The sequence below is a fragment of the Nicotiana tomentosiformis genome, chromosome 8 (genome assembly GCF_000390325.3).
Source record: "Nicotiana tomentosiformis chromosome 8, ASM39032v3, whole genome shotgun sequence".
NCBI lineage: Eukaryota > Viridiplantae > Streptophyta > Magnoliopsida > Solanales > Solanaceae > Nicotiana > Nicotiana tomentosiformis.
Window position 1 is genome coordinate 131003399 of NC_090819.1, and position 24285 is coordinate 131027683.

A 24285-nucleotide genomic window follows, 5' to 3' on the forward strand; every position below is an offset into this window, starting at 1 on the left:
ATTGCAAGGAAAAGGCCAGGCTTGAAGCAGGCGTTAGGCTGGCAATGCAAGGCAAAGGCCAAGCAGAACCAGGCGTTAGGCTGGCTATGCCAGGCCTAGAGCCAGGTTCATCAGGCGTTAAGCTGGCGACGCCAGGCTTGGGGCCAGGTCCAATACGAGTTTTGAAGGCTTAATTCGTTTTCGGGTTTGACTAGGACTTGGCCTACACGTTTAGGTCTTTTTCTACACATATAAATAGACCTAAAAATATCACTTGTAAGGAATTTTGCAATCGGAGGCAAGGATAGCGCATAGAACAACCGTCGGGAGTTAGAGTCAACAATTTCTACATCACTTTATATTTATCTTGTACTTTAATTATGCAACATACTTTGTATAGTGTTACTTTGATCATGAGTAGCTAAATTCATAGTCTAAGATTTTGATGAAACCTATTGAAGGATGATTTTCTTGTTATGTTAATATAAATTTGCCGTAGTATTTTTGTTCAACTATTTTATTCATGTGGTTGATGGAAGAGCCCTCAATTAGATGTGCCTATTTAGTATGTATTACTCGGGAGAGATACATATTTAGGTAGTTGTTGAACAACATCACTCCTAAACATATATGAGGGATCAATACGGAGGTTTAAAGGTGGGATTAGGGATAACGAAACTTTGGTGCGATCTGATTGAGCTGTACTTAATGCCAGCTAGCGTAATTCGGGAGAATATGTCTAGTAAATTGTGGTAATTACTCGAGAGAGAGTTACGACAGTTATAGTGATCATGGTCGATAGAGAAAACTTAGACTAATTTGTAGAAAACGTAGCGAAAAAGATTCCCACAATAAAGGAAATTACAACCTTAGATCATTCCAATTCTTGTTTACAACCCATTTGTAGTTAGTTATTAATTATTGCATTTTCATTACGTAATACTTAGTTAATAAAAACCCAAATTGTTACTTAAATACTTTTGAAGATTGATTGTGTGAATTTCTCCGAGTCTAGTAGCTGTGTTTGATAGGTTAATTCCTTGTGGGATTCGACTCTGCACTTATTAGCCGGAATATATTTGCAACGACTGCTAAGTCCTTTTTATAAGGCATAGTTGGGCGTGATCAAAATTTTAGCGTCGTTGTCTGGGAATTAACAGTGTTATTAATTGCAGCTAAAAGAAGTGCTAGAAATCTTAGTGTAGTCAATGTTTTTCATTCTAAACCAAATACATTGAAATTTTAACGTTTGTAGTCTTGGGTGTTACAGGTGCATACCTAGGAACTCCTCAAGAACTGGTGAATTGCTCGAAGCATTATCAGATCCTGAGAAAGTTTTCAAGGCACTAAATCGTGCAAACAAGAAAAGCAAACAGCAACAAAACTCGACAGAACAAATTGAACCAGACATGGCTGAGGGAATAGAAAATCCAATCAACAACAGAAACAATGAGAATGAACCAAACAATCGGGGTGTGGTGCCTCTTGTACCAGAAACAACATTAAATGATTGGGCACAGCCCACCGCCGATAATCTGGCAACCGCAATTGCATTCCTACAGATACAAGAAGAATCATTCCAAATCACAAACAACATGACACCCCAAAACTGAAATTTCATCAAAAAAAGGTATTTGTTGCTCGTATTAGGACTGCAATATAATTTATAATTTGGTTCAACATATCCCAACATTCAGTCATGGAATAGATTCTGCTTTTTTTGTCTTTCAAGCAAATGGGGCTCAAATCTTAGTAAAATAAGGCAAAGAGAAGCCAGCCACGCAAAGGCTGCAAACACCGGCCATACCGGCTTGCCACGCCAAGATACAGGTCGGTTAATCGCTCAATGCCCGAATTGGTTAGCCCAGATATAGAAACACCATCCTCACTGCCTCTTCATGTACTTTCCATCAATACCGAAAAACAAAAAACACGCACTCACACACAAGAAAGACAGCGATGTTGTATATATATTTTTTCTTGTAGAGTTTCGTCTATGTGATAATTTTATCCTTTGCGATTTGCATTATACAATTCTTCTGGAGACTTTCTTGAAGGGTCATAAAACTTTTGTAGGATGTCTTGTGGTTTTTCATATGAGGTGATGAGTTGTTGAATTTGTTTTCTTACTATTAGGTGCTCTAGTTAAGTTTCTTTACTCTGATTGTTATGGGTTCTTTAAATTATATAGTCAACTTATTACCTTTGGTGAGTCTAATCTAATATTTTAAAAAATTATATGAAGAAGAAACAATGATGTAAGTTAGCTTTGTTAAAGTATTTTCCATGTCAAACAAATTTTCTAATGAAAACATTCCATTGAGTTCATCCACTGAATTTATTTAGTCAATAGCACTCTACTTGGAGGGATGGACTCACTCGTCGAAGCACTTCGTTGTCAATGCTTGCATTTATTCTGTGGTGAACTACTTCCTCCAAAATAAGGTCAATGTTTTAAGCATTATAATATAGGCTCTATTTTTATTCTAGTTATAATGTAAGTTTTATTTTGCTTGGAAAAGAATATTTTGATGTCGCGGAAAATATAGTTCTTCACAAAATTAATAAATCTCGGTACCGGTTTTTGATTATGTTGAAGAAAAATAGCATTTCTGAATCGTTGCCTTAACAGTCAGAGGAATCTCTGAGTTAACGTCAAATGTCAAATTTTAATTGTATAATTCATCGTTGCAAGTCCTTTTGGTTTTAGTGTTGTGTTTATAGTTGTTGCTTTTGACATTTTAATCAGCCCATCCTTGCCATTGGTGTTAGTGTTGTGTTTGTAGCAGTTTGCTTTGTTTAGGTGTTTTCCGGTACTACTGTTAACTCTTTGCTTCTATCTTTCAGTTTTAGGGTTACATTGATTCATACATAAGAAAAGGTTCTCTATTTATGGGTTCTTATTCAAACTAACTTGGATAGGAATGAGGAAGGTGAAATCTTTTCCTTTTTCCCGGCTTGTTTTTTAAAAAAAGTATTTGTCATGAAAATTTATAAGTTTTCAGAAATTCTTTTTTCAAACTAATGAAATTGTAATATTTTTGTTCAGTAAAATATATGTCAAAACATAATTTCAAATTTCATAGTACCGTTTTTCAACTTAACTCAAAAACTATTTTTTTAAAATATAATAAAAATCATCCAAATGCCTGCTACTTTGGACTTTTTTCTTTCGCTGCTTTCAAAGAGTTTTTCAGAAGATCTTCTTTCTTCTTCAACGCTAAGTTCCAGGTATGATCTTCTTCTTCTTCCCTTTATTCTCTGCTCTTCTGCTCTGAATCGCTGCCTTAACAGTCGGAGGACCCATGCCTTAACAGTTTTCCTTTGACGAATCTCTGAGTTAATGTCAAACGTCAAATTTTAATTGTATAATTCATCATTGCAAGTCCTTTTGGTTTTAGTGTTGTGTTTATAGTTGTTGTTTTTGACATTTTAATCAGTCTATCCCTGCCATTAGTATTAGTGTTGTGTTTGTAGCTGTTTGCTCTGTTTTAGGTATTTTCCGGTACTACTGTTAACTCTTTGCTTCTATCTTTCAGTTTTACGGTTACATTGATTCAATTATCTTCCTCCCTTCCCTTCCATTCCCTTCCCCATAATACTACCTATTTTCCTTCTTGCAGTTTTCACGTTTAAAGGATTTTTACTAAGATGCCCATGGTAACACGTGGAGCTGCGAAGCATCTTCGAAAACTGTCTAAGGATCCCGAGGTGGATTACGATGAGGTATTTTTTTTTTGTAAATTGTTATTTTTCTTCTTATTTAATCAGTACATTGTGCATACCCATTTAGCTTTTTGATGGGTAAAACTTAGAATACTGGATCCGTATATTAGTCTTTTGTGTTCTTAGAAACCAGGTAGATTGACCCTAAGCGGTCAGATCGGGTGTGTTTTAGACCCCTAATGTTGTATACACTGAAGGTGTGTTGATTAGCAAGCTGATTGTATTTTGTTTCCAACGATAGTCTGAATGTGGTTTTAAAAGGTAACTGATTTGTTGGTTTTACAGTTGGATGTTCCATCAATAGTTGATGTTCTTAAGTATGGTGATTGCGATTTGATGAAGTTGTTGGCGATCAAATAACTCCAAAAATTGTTCGATTACGGTATGAACTGCTTTAGCTTTGTTTCTGCTGATTTTATTGAACTCGCATATGTAACACCCCGGAAAATTTGAAGAACTTAAGTGTAAAGCCCGGTAAAATTTGCAAAGAAAATAATGTTTCATGGTGCTGGACTAGGCTCGAACTTTTTGGGTTGAGCAATTCACAGGAAAGTAAAAGAAACTTTTTGGCGGAATAGTGCATTTCTGCGGTCCATTATGCGACCGCAGAATCACTCTGCGGACCGCATAATGGCCGCAAAGTGAGACAGCTAATTGGGTCAGTTGGAAGCAATTATGCGGTCGACTAGGCGACCGCATAAATATTAAGCGGTGCATTATGCGATCGCATAACAGTTATGCGGACCGCATAGTGACCGCATATACAGACAGCCTTTTTGATCATTTTATCAACAATTATGCGACCGATATGCGGTCCGCATATCCATTATGCTGTGGCATATGCGACCTCATAACTGTTCCGGAGTTCCATTTTTGGGTTTTAAAACCCGACCATATTTCATTAAATACACTCTTTGGGCCATTTTTGAGCCATAATCTGATATTTTAGAGTGAGAGAGAGTGCCCTAGAGTGAGAAGGTGTTCTTCAATAATTTTCTTCAATTCTTGCTCAAGTTTTGGAATATTTAGAAAGGAAGCTCACTAGGTCTTCATCCTAGAGGTAAGATTCTACACCCTAAACCCTAATTTCGAAATCTTCTGAAAACGGGTAACTAGCAAGGTAATTTTTGGGCATGAGAGTTGTTTATTTTACATGCATGTGTAGGAAGATTGTTGAGCTAAAAATGATAAAGCTTGGGTTGTGGGATGATGGAATCCTTCATAAAAAGGACATTGAAACCTTATGCACATCTAGTGTTTGATAAAATTCTCAAGTGAGCTAGAACCATGATCATCTTCCAAATTTTGATTCAATTTGTTATATTTCTACAATAGATTGAAGTTGCTAAGAACTCCAGAACATTTTAGAGTTTAAGGAAGCTCAAGTGAGGTATGTTGGCTAAACTCTTCTCTTAGAATTGAATCCCACGATATTCATGTAAATTATGTAAGTGCCGAGTGATTCATTATGAAACTGGCTATTCCGAGTAAGATTGAGTTGAAAGATATATGTTCAACAAGCATCCCAAATGCTTTATTCATGTTATGTTACCAATTGAGGATGTGTTAAAATATGGGATGTGCATTAATAATATTTCGACTTTAAGTCAAGTTCAAATGAAGGCTATTATGCTAAATTTTGTGAAATATTTCTATGTGCTTTAGACTCTAAATTGCTCATATGTGTACTACACACCTTGATTTGAATTGTATTTGTTTTTGATGATGATGATAATAATTGAAATTGATAAGATGAGCATGAAATAATGAATAAGGCCAACGTGCCAAGAATGATCTTATAATTAAGTCCATTAGTGCCAATGAGATGAATAGATGTGAAACTAATACAAAATGCGATGATTGATATAAAAAGGTTGATGTCTCAAATAAGACAGCCTAGTCGATCGGGTCGTGATCGGACACCATGTCGCACACATGGTGGTGATTGTACTGGAAATTTATAATTTGAAATTGTGATTGTGGTCAATGTCCCTAATGGATAGCCTAGCCGATCGGGTCATGATCGGACTCTGTGTTAAAGATGGTGGTATTGATATTGAGAGAAATTGTGGTTGATGTCTCTAATGAGATGGCCTAGCCGATCGGGTCGTGATCGGACTCCGTGCTAAGAGTATAGTGATACTGGTTTTGTGAATAATGGTATTGTGGACAATGGTATATCGATACTAAAAATCTCCCAATGTGAGATATGAGAATTAATTTGAACCCTGTCTTGATCCTAAATTAAGTCTTTCATTGATATTATGATAATCTTGTTTGTATTATTTGTCATTCTATTGAGGGACTGTTTAGTTATATATACTAGTGCTATTCGACGGTACTAACGTCCCTTTTGTCGGGGGCGCTGCATCTTTAAATGGATGCAGGTGGTTCTACAGCAGGATATATTGATCAGTGATAGCAGTACACCTTCTTTCTAGCTGACTCGGTGAGCCCCACTTCATTCCGGAGTCATGTATCTTTTGTACTTTATGTATTTGGTTTGAGGTATAGCCGGGGCCTTGTTGCTGGCATTATCATTGTACTCTTCTTTATCTATAGAGGCTCCGTAGACATAGTGTGGGTTGTGTATTGGTGCTGGGAAAGACAAACTACATTATGTTATGGTTGTATTACTTGTTCTAGTTAAGACGACTAAAAATGATGGAACTATTGATAATGAATTGATATTGTGAACATGAACACCTTTTTGTCTAATTAATGAAAATATGTATTATCTTCATTCGTGGATGAGTTTGGGTAGAAGGAAATCTAACAAGCTTGCTCAGTCGGGTTCACTAGGTTGAGCGCCGGTTGCGCTCCTCGGTTTTGGGGCGTGACAAACTTTGTATCAGAGCCTAAGGTTTTAAAGTGTCCTAGGATCGAAGCCGTGTATAGTAGAGTCCTTATTATCGGTGTGTTGTCGACCACATCTATAATTAGAATGCTACATGGACATTTAGGAATAATACCCTTCTTTCATGTTCTTGATCGTGCGATAAGGCTGGTTGTAAGATTGTTCCTCCTTTTAACTCCTAAGTTGCTCTAATTTTCAGTACATGGCACCTAAGAAGAAGGCAAGAACTGGCCAAAGAGCCAATGTCAACCCAGTAGTGACAGTTGATCCTATAATTGATGATGCGGGTTAACACCCGAGGTGTGAGAATATTCCTCCAGCTACTACACTGCCTGACTCTACTACAACTGATCAGACCGTACCTGTCCCTACACCTACTAAGGGTGCAACGGTCCCTCCAACTGATATACCAGTTCCAACTCCAGTTCCAGCTCCGATTCTGTTGTTTCTGATGTTGATCTTAGGGGAGCTATACAAATGTTGGCCAAATAGTGGCTTCCCAGACCCAGAGGTCAAATGTTGCACCCACCTCTTCTAGTCAGCCAGGGGATTCTACTAGTTTTAGGGTGAACAGGTTTCTCTAGTTGGATCCTCCAGTGTTTACAGGTACTAACCCAGAGGAAGATCCCCAGGATTTCATTGATGAGATGCACAAGACTCTCAGAGTTATGCGTGCTACCGAAACAGAGGCAGTGGAATTGGCCTCCTACCGCCTGAAAGAGGTGGCATATTCTTGGTTTGAACTATGGGAGGAGTCCCGTGAAGAAGGGAGCCCTCCGGCGAGGTGGGGTGAGTCTTGCCGGCCGAGACTAAGGCAGCCCGTGCTACTGAGTTTGAGAACCTGAGGCAAGGTAGCCTGAGTGTGTGGGATTACCATATGAGATTCGCGTACCTATCTAAATATGCTATTTACATGCTACCCACTATGGAGGCTAGAGTTCGCCGATTTGTATAGGGCCTTAGTCCCTTGGTAATTAATGAGGCTGCTACAGCTGCCTTGAATTCTGATATGAACTATAGAAAGATGGTGGCGTTCGCTCAATCCATAGAGACCCGCAAATTAAGGAACAGAAAGGAGCGAGAGGGTAGTAATAAGGCCCGGTCTGCGGGCAACTTTGGTGGTTCTTCTGGTGGTGGCAAGTCAGCCTTCAGAAGAGGGTCGTCAGGGCTATCACAGTCCTTTGCTCAGTCTTCAGCTAGTGCACCGCCATCAGGGCCCAGTCAGCAGCAGCAGTGGAGCCGTTTCCGGCCCAATCAGGGCAACAGGGGCTCATATCAGCAGGGTCGTCACGGTGGTAGATTCTAGTAGCAGAGGAGGCCCCCATGCCCTCGTTGTGGAAAGATGCACCTAGGAATATGCTACATGGACTTACCTATATGCTACGGATGCGGATTGAGTGGTCACATTCAGAGGGATTGTCGTTCGTCACGCCAGGGTGCAGGGAGGGCCCCAACACAGCCAGCTAGTTCTGCAGCTACTACATCCGCAGCACCTCCTCCAACTCGAGGCACTCCAACATCTGTAGGGCGTGGTGCAGCTAGGGGTAGAGCACAAAGTTCGAGAGGATCTAGCCGTTTCTATGCTATGAGGGGTCGTCAAAATTTAGAGGCTTCTCCAGATGTTGTCACAGGTATATTAGCCGTCCTATATCATGATGTATATGCTCTTATTGATCCCGGTTCCACTTTGTCATATGTCACACCTTATGTTTCTATGGAATTTGGGATAGAACCAGAACAGCTTCATGAGCCATTCTCTGTATCTACTCTTGTTGGTGAGTCTATTTTGGCCGCGTGGTTTTATAGTGATTGTGTTGTCACAGTGCATGGTCGAGACACCGTGGCCGATCTTATTGAATTGAGAATGGTCGATTTTGATGTGATAATGGGGATGGATTGGCTTTATTCTTGTTTTGCCAAGCTTGACTGCATAACCAGGATTATTAGGTTCGAATTTCCAAATGAGCCAGTTATTGAGTGGAAGGGTGATGATGTAGTGCCGAAGGGTAGGTTTATTTCTTACCTTAAGGCCACGAAAATGATCAACAAGGGGTGTATCTACCATTTAGTCCGAGTTACGAACACCGATGTTGAGGCACCTACACTTAAGTTTGTTCCTGTTGTGAATGAATTTCCTGGAGTCTTTCCGGATGAACTCCCTGGGATCCCACCAGACAGGGAGATTGATTTTGGGATTGATGTGATGCCAGACACACATCATATATCTATTCCACCCTATAGAATGGCACCGGCAGAATTGAAGGAGCTAAAGGAACAATTGAAAGATTTGTTAGAAAAGGGTTTCATCCGACCTAGTGTGTCGCCTTGGGGCATACCTGTTCTCTTTGTAAGAAAGAAAGATCGGTCACTACGTATGTGTATTGACTATCAGCAACTTAATAAGGTCATAATCAAGAATAAGTATCCACTGCCAAGGATAGATGACTTGTTTGATCAATTACAAGGTGCCAGGTACTTCTCCAAAATTGATTTAAGATCCGGGTATCACCAATTGAAGATCAGGCAGCGAGATATTCCGAAAACAGTTTTTAGAACCCGGTATGGGCATTTTGAGTTTCTAGTAATGTCGTTTGGGCTAACAAACGCCCCAGCAGCCTTCATGGATCTTATGAATCGAGTTTTTAAGCCATTCCTCGACTCTTTTGTGATAGTGTTTATTGACGATATTCTTGTATATTCACGAAGTCGAGAAGACCATGCTGATTATCTCAAGGTAGTTCTGCAAACCCTACATCAACACCAGTTATATGCAAAGTTTTCAAAGTGTGAATTTTGGCTTGAATCAGTCATATTCTTGGGTCATGTAGTTTCTAGTGAAGGAATTAATGTTGATCCTCAGAAAATTTCAGCTGTGAAGAATTGGCCGAGGCCTACAACTCCAACAGAAATTCGCAGTTTCTTAGGCTTGGCTGGATATTATAGAAAGTGTGTGGAGGGGTTTTCTACTCTTGCCTCTCCATTGACTAAATTGACGCATAAGGCAATTAAGTTCCAATGGTCAAATGCTTGTGAAAAGAGTTTCCAGGAATTGAAAGCAAGATTGACTACGACACCGGTGTTGACTCTACAAGAGGGTATAGATGGATTTGTGGTATATTGTGATGCTTCAAGAATCGGGCTTGGCTGTGTATTAATGCAACATGGAAAGGTGATAGCTTATGCTTCTAGGCAACTCAAGAATCATGAAAAGAACTATCCAACACATGATATAGAATTTGCAGCAATGGTATTTGCATTGAAAATTTGGCGTCATTACTTATATTGGGTCCATGTTGATATATTCACGGACCATAAGAGCCTTAAATATTTTTTCAAACAGAAGGAATTGAATCTGAGGCAGAGAAGATGGCTTGAATTACTCAAGGATTATGACATTGATATTTTGTACCATCTGGGGAAGGCTAATGTTGTGGCGGATGCTCTTAGCCGAAAATCTATGGGTAGCTTAGCACACTTGGAGGCATATCAAAGGCCATTGGCCAAAGAAGTTCACCGATTGGCTAGTTTGGGAGTTCGTCTTACGGACTCTAGTGGAGGAGGGGTAATTGTGCAAAATAGGGCTGAATTATCGCTTGTTGTGAAAGTCAAAGAGCAGCAATACAACGATCCATTGTTGGTGTAGTTGAAAGAGGGGATTCATAAACATAAGACCATGGCCTTTTCTCTTGGCATGGATGATGGTACACTAAGGTACCAAGGGCGACTCTGTGTTCCAAATGTGGATGGTCTCCGGGAAAGAATTATGACTGAAGCTCACACTTCTAGGTATTCCGTGCACCCAGGTTCTACGAAAATGTATCAGGGTCTTAAGGAAGTCTATTGGTGGAATGATATGAAGAGGAATGTGGCGGATTTTGTGGCAAGATGTCCAAATTGTCAGCAAGTGATGGCCAAACACCAAAGGCCCGGTGGGTTGGAATAGAACATAGAAATTCCAATGTGGAAATAGGAAATGATTAATATTGACTTTGTGGTAGGATTACCGCGCACTCCGCTCAATTTTGACTCAATTTGGGTGATTGTGGATCGACTCACGAAGTCAACACACTTTTTGCCAGTTAAGTCTACCGACACAGCGGAGCAGTATGCTCAGTTGTATATCAAAGAAATAGTCAGGTTGCATGGCACCCCAGTTTCCATCATTTCTGATCGGGGAGCACAATTCACTACTAATTTTTGGAAGATATTTCAGCAAGGTTTGGGTACTCAGGTGAATCTTAGTACATCCTTTCACCCATAGACGGACGGGCAGGTACAACGGACTATTCAAACGCTTGAGGATATGTTGCGTGCTTGTGTGCTAGACTTCAAAGGTAGCTGGGATGATCATTTACCACTTATAGAATTTGCATACAATAATAGCTATCATGCTAGCATTCAGATGGAGCCGTTCGAAGCTTTATATGGTAGGAGATGTAGATCTCCCATTGGATGGTTCGAAGTTGGGGAAGCAGAGTTGATATGGCCAGACCTCATTTATAAGGCTATGAAAAAAGTTAAAATCATTAAGGAGCGGTTGAAGACTGCTCAGAGTCGTCAATAATCCTATTCGGATGTTCGTCATAGGGATTTGGAGTTCAAAGAAGATGGGTGGGTATTCTTGAAAGTTTCCCCCATGAAGGGTGTAATGCGATTTGGTAAGAAAGGGAAATTGAGTCTGAGGTATGTCGGACCGTACAAAATCATTCAGAAGATCGGTAAGGTGGCGTACAAGCTTGAGCTACCACCTGAGATATCATTAGTACACCCGGTGTTTCATGTGTCTATGTTGAAGAAAGTGGTTGGAGATCCGACACTCATTGTTCCGGTCGATACTATTCAGGTAAATGAGAGATTGACTTACGAAGAGATTCCGATTTCTATTATTGATCGGCAAGTCCGAAAATTGAGAAATAAAGAAATTGCCTTAGTGAAAGTGTTGTGGCGAAACCAACAGGTTGAAGAGGCTACTTGGGAGGCCGAGGAAGAAATGAAGAAAAAGTATCCTTATTTGTTTGAATGACCATGTATTTATAAAGTTGTGATCTATGAAAAATTCTAAGAGTTGCTTTTTATAAAGTAAGTATGATTTGTACATTTGATGTTAAGGGTGTTCTATGTTGGTAATATAATTGTTTGTGAGGCCACAGTTAGTGTTGTTTTGTATTATGTTACGTCGTTGGCATACGTATATGCGGTTAGGATGTGTTTATGGGGCTCTCTGACAGGTGGATGGACCTAGTTACAAAGGAAACTCTGGCGAAAATTTTGGAAATGTTGGGAGTTAGTCAAATTTGGGACTGCTCGAATGTGGTATGAAACAAACTGAGTGGCATAAGATGTTAAAAACAGGTTTTGAACCCTCATTCGAAGACGAATGATCCTAAGCGGGGGAGAATGTAACACCCCAGAAAATTTTGAAGAACTTAAGTGTAAAGCCCGGTAAAATTTGCAAAGAAAATAATGTTTCATGGTGCCGGACTAGGCTCGAACGTTTAGGGTTGAGCAATGCACAGGAAAGTAAAAGAAAATTTTTAGCGGAATAGTGCATTTTTGCGGTCCATTATGCGACCGCAGAATCACTCTGCGGACCGCATAATGGCCGCAGAGTGAGACAGTTAATTGGGTCAGTTGGAAACAATTATGCGGTTGACTATGCGACCGCATAAATGTTATGCGGTGCATTATGCTATCACAAAATAGTTATGCGGACCGCATAGTGACCGCATACACAGATAGCCTTTTTGATCATTTTATCAGCAATTATGCGACCGATATGCGGTCCGCATATACATTATGCGATTGCATATGCGACCGCAGAACTGTTCCGGAGCTCCATTTTTGGATTTTAAAACCCGACCCTATTTCGTTAAAGACACTCTTTGGGCCATTTTTGAGCCATAATCTGATATTTTAGAGTGAGAGAGAGTTCCCTAGAGTGAGAAGGTGTTCTTCAATAATTTTCTTCAATTCTTGCTCAAGTTTTGGAAGATTTAGAAGGGAAGCTCACTAGGTCTTCATCCTAGAGGTAAGATTCTACACCCTAAACCCTAATTTCGAAATCTTCTGAAAATGGGTAACTAGCAAGGTAATATTTGGGAATGAGAGTTGTTTATTTTACATACATGTGTTATCAAAGGGTATAGGAAGATTGTTGAGCTAAAAATGGTAAAGCTTGGGTTGTGGGATGATGGAATCCTTCATAAAAAGGACATTGAAACCTTATGCAAATCTAATGTTTGATAAAATGCTCAAGTGAGCTAGAACCATGATCATCTTCCAAATTTTGATTCAATTTGTTATATTTATACAATAGATTGAAGTTGCTAAGAACTCCAAAATGTTTTAGAGTTTAAGAAAGCTCAAGTGAGGTATGCTGGCTAAACTCTTCTCTTAGAATTGAATCCCACGATATTCATGTAAATTATGTAAGTTCCGAGTGATTCATTATGAAACTGGCTATTCCGAGTAAGATTGAGTTGAAATATATATGTTCAACGAGAATCCCAAATGTTTTATTCATGTTATGTTACCAATTGAGGATGTGTTAAAATATGGGATGTGCATTAATAATGTTTCGACTTTAAGTCAAGTTTAAATGAAGGCTATTATGCTAAATTTTGTAAAATATCTCTATGTGCTTTAGATTCTAAATTGCTCACATGTGTATTACACACCTTGATTTGAATTGTATTTGTTGTTGATGATGATGATGATAATTGAAATTGATAAGATGGGCATGAAATAATGAATATGGCCAACGTGCCAAGAATGAACTTATAATTCTGGTGATTAGTGCCAATGAGATAAAAAGATATGAAAGTAATACGAAATGCGATGATTGATATAAAAAGGTTGATGTCTCAAATAAGACAGCCTAGCCGATCGGGTCGTGTTCGGACACCATGCCGCACACATGGTGGTGATTGTGCTGGAAAATTATAATTTGAAATTGTGATTGTGGTCGATGTCCCTAATGGATAGCATCGGGTCGTGATCGGACTCTGTGTTAAAGACGGTGGTATTGATATTGAGAGAAATTGTGGTTGATATCTCTAATGAGATGGCCTAGCCGATCGGATCGTGATTAGACTCCGCGCTAAGAATACAGTGGTACTGGTTTTGTGAATAATGGTATTATGGACAATGGTATATCAATACTAAAAATATCCCAATGTGAGATATGATAATTGATTTGAACACCGTCTTGATCCTAAATTAAGGCTTTCATTGATATTATGATAATCATTTTTGTATTATTTGTCATTCTATTGAGGGACTGTTTAGTTATACATACTAGTGCTATTCGACGGTACTAACATCCCTTTTGTCGGGGGCACTGCATCTTTAAATGGATGAAGGTGGTTCCACAGCAGGAGATATTGATCAGTGATAGCAGTACACCTTCTTCCCAGCTGACTCGGTGAGCCCCACTTCATTCCGGGGTCATTTCTCTTTTGTACTTTATGTATTCGGTTTGAGGTATAGCCGGGGCCTTGTTGCCGGCATTATCATTGTACTCTTCTTTATCTATAGAGGCTCCGTAGACATAGTGTGGGTTACGTATTGGTGCTGGGAAAGACTAACTACGTTATATTATGGTTGTATTCCTTGTTCTAGTTAAGACGACTAAAAACAATGGAACTATTGGCAATGAATTAGTATTGTGAACATGAACACCTTTTTGTCTAATTAATAAAAATATGTATTATTTTCATTTGTGGATGAGTTTGGGTAGAAGGAAATCTAACAGGCTTGCTCGGTCGGGTTCACTCAGTTGAGGCGTGACAGCATATCACTTATGTTCAAATTTTTATTCACAGGTATAATCACTGCTCTAGAAGATGCTCGAGACTCTGGTGAACTTGTTCCTCTACTTAATGAAATTCTAGGGAGAGAGGATTCATCAGAGCTCAAGGTATATAGTGATGTGTTGATCACCTTTTTGTGCCTCTTCTTTAGTGTCTTTTGGTTGTAGCTCCACACTTGCTTTATTCTTATTTTGTGCTCACAGTCTGAAGCTGCTAAGGCTATTATAGATGGTATTCCTGAATTGTTGGAGCTAACTGATTTGGTGATTGAGAATAAGCTGGTGGAAACTCTTCTAAAGCTTTTGCATTTTCCAGATGGTAATGTTTGTGAGCAGGTATGTTTTAAAATTGGCAGACCCCTATGCTGTATAGACTGAAGCTATGTTTATTAGCAGACTGATTATTTTTTCCTTCCAAATATAGGCGGTGGAGAAACTAGGAAAGGTTGCTCAATCCGTTGTAGGTCGTGATTATGCTCTAATTGAGTGTGGGGCATTGGATGATTTAATGGAAATTTTGAACAACACTAACGAGATTTTAATGCTGAGAAAATCCACGTGGACTATATCAAAATTTTGTGGAGGCAAGCCAAAACCGCCCTTTGAGAAGGCCGGTCAATTACTGTTGATTTTATTTTTTGCATCTGCAACTATTTGATGCTAAACATTACTGAGTACAATTCAATTGTCAGGTGAAACCAACATTTCCAACTCTTCGTAACCTTCTTACTTCAAATGTTGATGAAGAAGTGCTGAAAAATGCATGTTGGGCACTTTATTACCTTTCTGGTGGTGTAGATATGGCCTCCAATAGATATTGCACTAGATTAAAATTCATTCCTCATCCTGTTGTGAGCCGTAGTGATATGATTAAGGCCTTCTTTTAGGCTTATGTTCTTCCGGTGCTACTTGATCTCTTCAAGTGAGTGGAATATTTTTATTTTCCTCATTTAACCTACTTTTTCCTATCTGATATATACGTCAATTGATGTTTCAGAGATCACTTACGTTCTGTAATCCCCCCTGCCATCCATATAGTTATTCGTATTAGCGAGCTGGGAGATGAGCACCAGAAAGAGGTACGCGTGTATAAGGAGCTTTCGTGGTTGAACCAAAACACTTTGATGAACTAACCAATGAAAAAAGGAACAAACAAAAATAAATTAAGTGATTGAAAGGTAGAAACATCTTAAATAACATGTAGTGAGATTATAATTTAGCATGTTCCTGATTCAATGTCAAATTTGATGTGTTTACTGCCTAATTTCTAATAGCCTCCGAAGAGCCCACCCATTTGGTAAAGCTGTCCACCACAATATTTTAAAAAAGTCTTCTTACAGTAACATCGTTCGACTGAAGGTGTAAAAATAGGTTCTTTGTCATCTTTAAGTCATGGGCAAGTCCACCTCCCAGCTCCAGCGCTGGCCATCTACGCTGCATTCCTTTTTTTCCTACATTATTTTTTAGTTTTTTATAACTGGTATTCACTAACTTAACCTTTTTAGATCTTGGGACAAAATTTCTATGTATGTAAGCTCGTAATAAGAAACTTGTCCTTGATTAAAAGAAGAAGAAAAAAGAAAGAAGAAAAACTTGGAGTTGTTTAGATTTAGGTTGAAAAGCATCTTCAACGCTCAAAATTATACTTGTAAACTTCAAAATGGGGCCTTACTTTCCTAGATATCTCCGGGCATTGTCCATTTTGAGCCTAGAATGATGAAAACCATATCCCACAATTGAGGAGTAATTTTTCAATGTAGCAATAGGCAGTTTATGTCCCCGGGTTGCTCTTCACATAGAGAGCATTTGCTCTCAATGGGCATTCCTCTTATTTGCAAATTAGACTGTGTAGGACTATTGTTTTCTATTAACCAAGTGAAGATCTGAATTTTGTAAGATGATGATCGCAACCCGGAGTATTGCTAAACGTAACGTCCTTGATTGCCTGTTGGGCTTGCTAAAGAGTGGAATATAGGAAGAGATGGTCTGCGTGTCTATAGCATACATTACTATTGGGAGCACGCATCGAGCAAAGGTATGTCGTCAGGATTTAAAAGGACAACTTAATATATTCAGCTCTTGCATACATTTTCTGCATGTCTTCTAAGGAGCAAATTTTACAAATGTTGGGTGGTCAAATAGGGAGTTATTTGCATTTTATACCCTTAACCTATCCGTTACTTTTTTATTCACACCTAATCCTTTTTTATTTTATGATTTACCCCTTAATTCATTCATATATTTGCAAAATTGTGAAAGAGTTTAGTTTTCAAGGTGCAAAATATGAACTATTTTTTGTCAATTATAAAATAAAGGAAGAGAAAGAAAGTAGTTGCCCGGAGAAATGAAATTGAAATTTTAACCTTAAACTAGAACTGTGGATGAATGGAAAGAGCTCTAATTGTTTCCTCTTCGTATAATTAAGTCTTTTCTAAAGTGTTCTACCTGTAATACCCAAAAGCCGCTCTCAGTAGTAAATATTTTGTTTGGACTATTAGTCTCTGTTAGAAAAACAAATATAAGCAGTCATTTTGTTTACTTAAAGGTTAAATGTGCTACCCCAAATTAACAAAGGGAGAAAAACTGCTATTCCTCCCTAAAAGAAATAAATTGATTAGGCAGTAATTCATAAAAAATAAAAGGATAAGGGTATGAGTAAAAAGTAGTGCATACATTTGGGATGCGTAAACCAAAGAACTCTCAATTAGGTGAATATGAGAGTGAAATAGTTGGTCTAGTAGTTATTAGAAATGGAAATGAAAAAAGAGTTGTGGAGATGAGCCCCCCCTCCCCCCCCCCAAACAAAAAAAAATCCTTTTTACTTTTAGTGATCGACCTTTTAGTTGATGAAACCTTCTCTACATTGCCATTTATCTAAATAGTTGTCTGTAATGTTTGAACAGGTTGTATTTGATACTGGATTAATAGAACCTCTACGCACACTGGTTACAAATAAAAAAATATCTCTATGTGCTTTAGACTCTAAATTGCTCACATGTGTATTACACACCTTGATTTTAATTGTATTTGTTGTTGATGATGATGATGATAATTGAAATTGATAAGATGGGCATGAAATAATGAATATGGCCAACGTGCCAAGAATGATCTTATAATTATGGCGATTAGTGCCAATGAGATAAAAAGATGTGAAAGTAATACGAAATGCGATGATTGATATAAAAAGGTTGATGTCTCAAATAAGACAGCCTAGCCGATCGGGTCGTGTTCGGACACCATGCCGCACACATGGTGGTGATTGTGCTGCAAATTTATAATTTGAAATTGTGATTGTGGTCGATGTCCCTAATGGATAGCCTAGCTGATCGGATCGTGATCGGACTCCGTGTTAAAGACGCTGGTATTGATATTGAGAGAAATTGTGGTTGATATCTCTAATGAGATGGCCTAGTCGATCGGGTCGTGATCAGACTTCGTGCTAAGAATACGGTGGTACTGGTTTTGTGAATAATGGTATTATGGATAATGGTATATCAATACTAAAAATATCCCAATGTGAGATATGATAATTGATTTGAACACTGTCTTGATCCTAAATTAAGGCTTTCATTGATATTATGATAATCTTTTTTGTATTATTTATCATTCTATTGAGGGACTGTTTAGTTATACATACTAGTGCTATTCGACGGTACTAACATCCCTTTTGTCGGGGGCACTACATCTTTAAATGGATGAAGGTGGTTCCACAGCAGGAGATATTGATCAGTGATAGCAGTACACCTTCTTCCCAGCTGACTCGGTGAGCCCCACTTCATTCCGGGGTCATTTCTCTTTTGTACTTTATGTATTCGGTTTGAGGTATAGCCGGGGCCTTGTTGCCGGCATTATCATTGTACTCTTCTTTATCTATAGAGGCTCCGTAGACATAGTGTGGGTTACGTATTGGTGCTGGGAAAGACTAACTACGTTATATTATGGTTGTATTCCTTGTTCTAGTTAAGACGACTAAAAACAATGGAACTATTGGCAATGAATTAGTATTGTGAACATGAACACCTTTTTGTCTAATTAATAAAAATATGTATTATTTTCATTTGTGGATGAGTTTGGGTAGAAGGAAATCTAACAGGCTTGCTCGGTCGGGTTCACTCAGTTGAGGCGTGACAGCATATCACTTATGTTCAAATTTTTATTCACAGGTATAATCACTGCTCTAGAAGATGCTCGAGACTCTGGTGAACTTGTTCCTCTACTTAATGAAATTCTAGGGAGAGAGGATTCATCAGAGCTCAAGGTATATAGTGATGTGTTGATCACCTTTTTGTGCCTCTTCTTTAGTGTCTTTTGGTTGTAGCTCCACACTTGCTTTATTCTTATTTTGTGCTCACAGTCTGAAGCTGCTAAGGCTATTATAGATGGTATTCCTGAATTGTTGGAGCTAACTGATTTGGTGATTGAGAATAAGCTGGTGGAAACTCTTCTAAAGCTTTTGCATTTTCCAGATGGTAATGTTTGTGAGCAGGTATGTTTTAAAATTGGCAGACCCCTATGCTGTATAGACTGAAGCTATGTTTATTAGCAGACTGATTATTTTTTCCTTCCAAATATAGGCGGTGGAGAAACTAGGAAAGGTTGCTCAATCCGTTGTAGGTCGTGATTATGCTCTAATTGAGTGTGGGGCATTGGATGATTTAATGGAAATTTTGAACAACACTAACGAGATTTTAATGCTGAGAAAATCCACGTGGACTATATCAAAATTTTGTGGAGGCAAGCCAAAACCGCCCTTTGAGAAGGCCGGTCAATTACTGTTGATTTTATTTTTTGCATCTGCAACTATTTGATGCTAAACATTACTGAGTACAATTCAATTGTCAGGTGAAACCAACATTTCCAACTCTTCGTAACCTTCTTACTTCAAATGTTGATGAAGAAGTGCTGAAAAATGCATGTTGGGCACTTTATTACCTTTCTGGTGGTGTAGATATGGCCTCCAATAGATATTGCACTAGATTAAAATTCATTCCTCATCCTGTTGTGAGCCGTAGTGATATGATTAAGGCCTTCTTTTAGGCTTATGTTCTTCCGGTGCTACTTGATCTCTTCAAGTGAGTGGAATATTTTTATTTTCCTCATTTAACCTACTTTTTCCTATCTGATATATACGTCAATTGATGTTTCAGAGATCACTTACGTTCTGTAATCCCCCCTGCCATCCATATAGTTATTCGTATTAGCGAGCTGGGAGATGAGCACCAGAAAGAGGTACGCGTGTATAAGGAGCTTTCGTGGTTGAACCAAAACACTTTGATGAACTAACCAATGAAAAAAGGAACAAACAAAAATAAATTAAGTGATTGAAAGGTAGAAACATCTTAAATAACATGTAGTGAGATTATAATTTAGCATGTTCCTGATTCAATGTCAAATTTGATGTGTTTACTGCCTAATTTCTAATAGCCTCCGAAGAGCCCACCCATTTGGTAAAGCTGTCCACCACAATATTTTAAAAAAGTCTTCTTACAGTAACATCGTTCGACTGAAGGTGTAAAAATAGGTTCTTTGTCATCTTTAAGTCATGGGCAAGTCCACCTCCCAGCTCCAGCGCTGGCCATCTACGCTGCATTCCTTTTTTTCCTACATTATTTTTTAGTTTTTTATAACTGGTATTCACTAACTTAACCTTTTTAGATCTTGGGACAAAATTTCTATGTATGTAAGCTCGTAATAAGAAACTTGTCCTTGATTAAAAGAAGAAGAAAAAAGAAAGAAGAAAAACTTGGAGTTGTTTAGATTTAGGTTGAAAAGCATCTTCAACGCTCAAAATTATACTTGTAAACTTCAAAATGGGGCCTTACTTTCCTAGATATCTCCGGGCATTGTCCATTTTGAGCCTAGAATGATGAAAACCATATCCCACAATTGAGGAGTAATTTTTCAATGTAGCAATAGGCAGTTTATGTCCCCGGGTTGCTCTTCACATAGAGAGCATTTGCTCTCAATGGGCATTCCTCTTATTTGCAAATTAGACTGTGTAGGACTATTGTTTTCTATTAACCAAGTGAAGATCTGAATTTTGTAAGATGATGATCGCAACCCGGAGTATTGCTAAACGTAACGTCCTTGATTGCCTGTTGGGCTTGCTAAAGAGTGGAATATAGGAAGAGATGGTCTGCGTGTCTATAGCATACATTACTATTGGGAGCACGCATCGAGCAAAGGTATGTCGTCAGGATTTAAAAGGACAACTTAATATATTCAGCTCTTGCATACATTTTCTGCATGTCTTCTAAGGTGCAAATTTTACAAATGTTGGGTGGTCAAATAGAGAGTTATTTGCATTTTATACCCTTAACATATCCGTTACTTTTTTATTCACACCTAATCCTTATTTATTTTACGATTTACCCCTTAATACATTCATATATTTGCAAAATTGTGAAAGAGTTCAGTTTTCAAGGTGCAAAATATGAACTATTTTTTGTCAATTATAAAATAAAGGAAGAGAAAGAAAGTAGTTGCCCGGAGAAATGAAATTGAAATTTTAAACTAAAACTAGAACTGTGGATGAATGGAAAGAGCTCTAATTGTTTCCTCTTCGTATAATTAAGTCTTTTCTAAAGTCTTCTACCTGTAATACCCAAAAGCCGCTCTCAGTAGTAAATATTTTGTTTGGACTGTTAGTCTCTGTTAGAAAAACAAATATAAGCAGTCATTTTGTTTACTTAAAGGTTAAATGTGCTACCCCAAATTAACAAAGGGAGAAAAACTGCTATTCCTCCCTAAAAGAAATAAATTGATTAGGCAGTAATTCATAAAAAATAAAAGGATAAGCGTATGAGTAAAAAGTAGTGCATACATTAGGGATGCGAAAACCAAAGAACTCTCAATTAGGTGAATATGAGAGTGAAATAGTTGGTCTAGTAGTTATTATAAATGGAAATGAAAAAAGAGTTGTGGAGATGTGCCCCCCTCCCCCCCCCCCAAACAAAAAAAAATCCTTTTTACTTTTAGTGATCGACTTTTTAGTTGATGAAACCTTCTCTACATTGCCATTTATCTAAGTAGTTGTCTGTAATGTTTGAACAGGCTGTATTTGATACTGGATTAATAGAACCTCTACGCACACTGGTTACAACTAAAAAAATGGGTATTGCTACTACTGCAATTTCAATTGCTATTATCGGTACCAGTGGCATTGCTTACGCCAAGTATGTAACCTCTTTTTCTGGGTAAATCATCTCTCTTGTATACTGATTATTTTACTAACTCTGATTTTTTTTATTCCTCGCGCTTTTGGCTTTAGAGACTTGATGGATTGCTGCATAGATCCTCTGTGTGATTATCTTGGCTTCTCTGGTGGCACCATCAGTCTAAAAGCAGTAGAAAGTATATTGAAGTTTGGAAAGCGTATTGAAGGGGAAGATGGCGGCACTGGTGGTTATACTAAGCGGATCGAAGAGGCTGGGGGTTTGGAAAAGCTTGAATACCTGTCTACTACTGAAATTCTATATGAGGTTGTTCCAATATTGGGTACATATTGTCCATCACTAGGACGTTATGCTAAGGTGACTTTTTATATCATATTGGTGGTTTCATAATCATACTTTTCATCTTCATACTTTCCATCTTCCTATGACTTAACCTTTTCTTGACATACTTTCCATCTTCATATGATAGAGATTGCGTATAATGGAAGTTTGGAGCTCTGACGACGAAAAATGGGAGGACCCAATGTATTAGTGATGTCTTAAGGAATTAACCTGCTCTTGACATATTTTCCATCTTTATATGACAGAGATGGCGTAAAATGGAAAGGGATAACTTTTTGACAAATTTCTCCATTATTATGTTTATACATTTCTACTTCTGCCTTGTTATAAATGAAAACTAGTCACCTCTTGATAAACATGCTTACCAGCTACCCTTGGAATTTAAATTGTCTGTTTTGTGCTCTAAGGATTCGTATTGTTACAGCATTCATGTGTGTACTTAGGCTTGAATGGACGAAAAAGTCAATTTTTTTGCATTTAATGCCTTTCGTCTTCCAGTCTTGGGGTCTGTTTTTGTGCTACTTTATCTTTGTATTGCTATAGTTTATAGTCGTCCATCCAACCGCTTAAACAAAAAATAGTCGGTGAAGGTATCTGCTGAGCCCGTTTTGATAAATCCCCCTGCGGCAGCGGCATGTACTACAGTGCCACAGACACCAAGGCATGCTTGCCCTGTGCTGCTATGATTAGTTAATCTGCTACTCGTTCTGTTTCAATTTATGTGACAATTTGAATCGGAATGGAGTAAGAAAACTATGAAGACTGTTAAAACTTGTGGCTCTAAACATGTCATTTATGTGGTTATCATAGCTTTTCATTGTGAGAAAAAAAAAAGTATAAAGTTAATTGTTTTTAGATTTAGAAGAGTGTCATTCTTTTTGGAGTGACCTAAAAAGAAATATCACATAAATCGGGAAGAAGGGAATTCTTTTGAACCATTAAAACAAAAAAAAAAACTCTTTTCTATTAATTGCAAGGAAGTTTAGATGTGTTCCAGGGATATTTTAGTTTTACCATAAATTGGCTTTTCTTTTTTATGAAAGCATATTTTGAACTGGTTATGACACATAGTGTAGTGTAAGGACAAGAGAGGAAAGTTTTAATCGAACCAGACTAGCTGGTTTGGCACATATGGCTAGGATGCTATTTATCTTTTTTTACTTTTTCCCATAATTTATTTTCATTTAAAACTTAGTAAATGATTAAAAGTCTAAAAGTCACGTCTAATTAAAACCTAACGTTACGGCCGTTCCCCTAATTTTGGAAAACCCAAATGGCTCATTAACTTGGCCGTTCTCTAGCCAATGTTGCTATATTGGTTGAAAATATGTGCTTATTTTGCTTAGTTTATTCATGTGCACGATAATTTAGTTATTATTGCCTAATATTATTCGTTTTTTACTTTTTTTTTAATAAGTTTTACTACGTTTTGACAAGGTGGGTTACTCTGATGGTAAGCACCCTCTACTTCCAACCAACAGGTTGTGAGTTCGAGTCACTCAAGAGCAAGGTGGAGAGTTCTTGGAAGGAGGGAGCCGAGGGTCTATCGGAAACAGCCTCTCTACCATAGAGTAGGGATAAGGTCTGCGTACAAACTACCCTCTCCAGACCCCACTGCGTACACACTACCCTCCCCAGACTTCACTAGTGGGATTATACTGGGTTGTTGTTGTTGTTGTTGTTACTATGTTTTGATACTTTTACTTCTGTCATATGAAGATGGAAAGTATGAAGATGAAAAGTATGTCAAGTCACCTTAATTAGCATAATGTCGAAGTGACGGCCAATATGTATCCCTATGACTTAACCTTTTCTTGACATACTTTCCATCTTCATATGACAGAGATAGCGTATAATGGAAGATCGGATCTCTCACGGTAATTGTGAGGCCCCAGTGTGGTCATTAGTAATGTCTTAAGGTATTAATCTATTCTCGGTATACTTTCCATCTTTATATGATAGAGATGGCATAAAATGGAAAGGGATAACTTTTGGACAAATTTCTCCGTTATTATAGTTATACATTTCTACGTCCAAGCTAGTCCGATGGTCTATCGAAAATAGTCTTTCTGCCTTTAGGGTAGGGGTAAGGTCAACGTACACACTAGGGGTGGCAAACGGGCGGGTCGAATACTGGACGAGTCGAAAACGGGTAATGCAAAAATGGATTAATTATTTGGTCCGATCCATATTTAATACGGGTAGACAATGGGTTAACTGGCGGATAATACGTTATCTATATTACCTATGGCTTCTTGAATATGATCACTTTTGGGAAAAATTTTAGTTTCCCTAACTTGAGGAACCCCCAATTTGCGTCTTTACAATTATAAAAGTTAAGTCCATTAGCTATCCATTTTCTAACTCGATAATATGGTTCATTTCCATATTTGACC

The 24285-nt window shown here is 38.1% G+C and overlaps 2 protein-coding genes and 1 long non-coding RNA gene across 9 annotated transcripts; all 3 read left to right on the forward strand.

Moving 5' to 3' along the window:
• The first annotated feature begins 3147 nt into the window (after positions 1–3147).
• Positions 3148–15058, forward strand: LOC104103139 (uncharacterized). Of its 2 annotated transcripts, none has more exons than XR_011410639.1 (5): positions 3148–3210; positions 3991–4087; positions 14386–14480; positions 14577–14708; positions 14797–15058. It is a non-coding gene; the product is annotated as an uncharacterized lncRNA (long non-coding RNA). The 2 variants fall into 2 exon arrangements; XR_011410638.1 differs by lacking the exon at positions 3148–3210 and adding an exon at positions 3441–3705.
• A 2432-nt stretch (positions 15059–17490) lies between these two features.
• On the forward strand, positions 17491–19409 carry LOC138898153 (importin subunit alpha-4-like). The gene is made up of 5 exons (XM_070184194.1): positions 17491–17527; positions 18536–18630; positions 18727–18858; positions 18947–19132; positions 19215–19409. Exons 1-5 carry the CDS (start codon positions 17491–17493, stop codon positions 19407–19409), a joined length of 645 nt encoding a protein of 214 aa, XP_070040295.1.
• On the forward strand, positions 18519–22202 carry LOC104098666 (importin subunit alpha-6-like). Of its 6 annotated transcripts, none has more exons than XM_070182805.1 (8): positions 18519–18630; positions 18727–18858; positions 19215–19444; positions 19520–19601; positions 20283–20557; positions 21426–21547; positions 21643–21904; positions 22017–22202. In XM_070182805.1, exons 5-8 carry the CDS (start codon positions 20504–20506, stop codon positions 22077–22079), a joined length of 501 nt encoding a protein of 166 aa, XP_070038906.1. In that variant the 5' UTR covers positions 18519–18630; positions 18727–18858; positions 19215–19444; positions 19520–19601; positions 20283–20503; the 3' UTR covers positions 22080–22202. The 6 variants fall into 6 exon arrangements, with proteins under 6 accessions (XP_070038906.1, XP_070038910.1, XP_070038911.1 ...); XM_070182809.1 differs by having other exon boundaries at positions 20404–20557; XM_070182810.1 differs by having other exon boundaries at positions 20420–20557.
• Positions 22203–24285: the final 2083 nt, after the last annotated feature.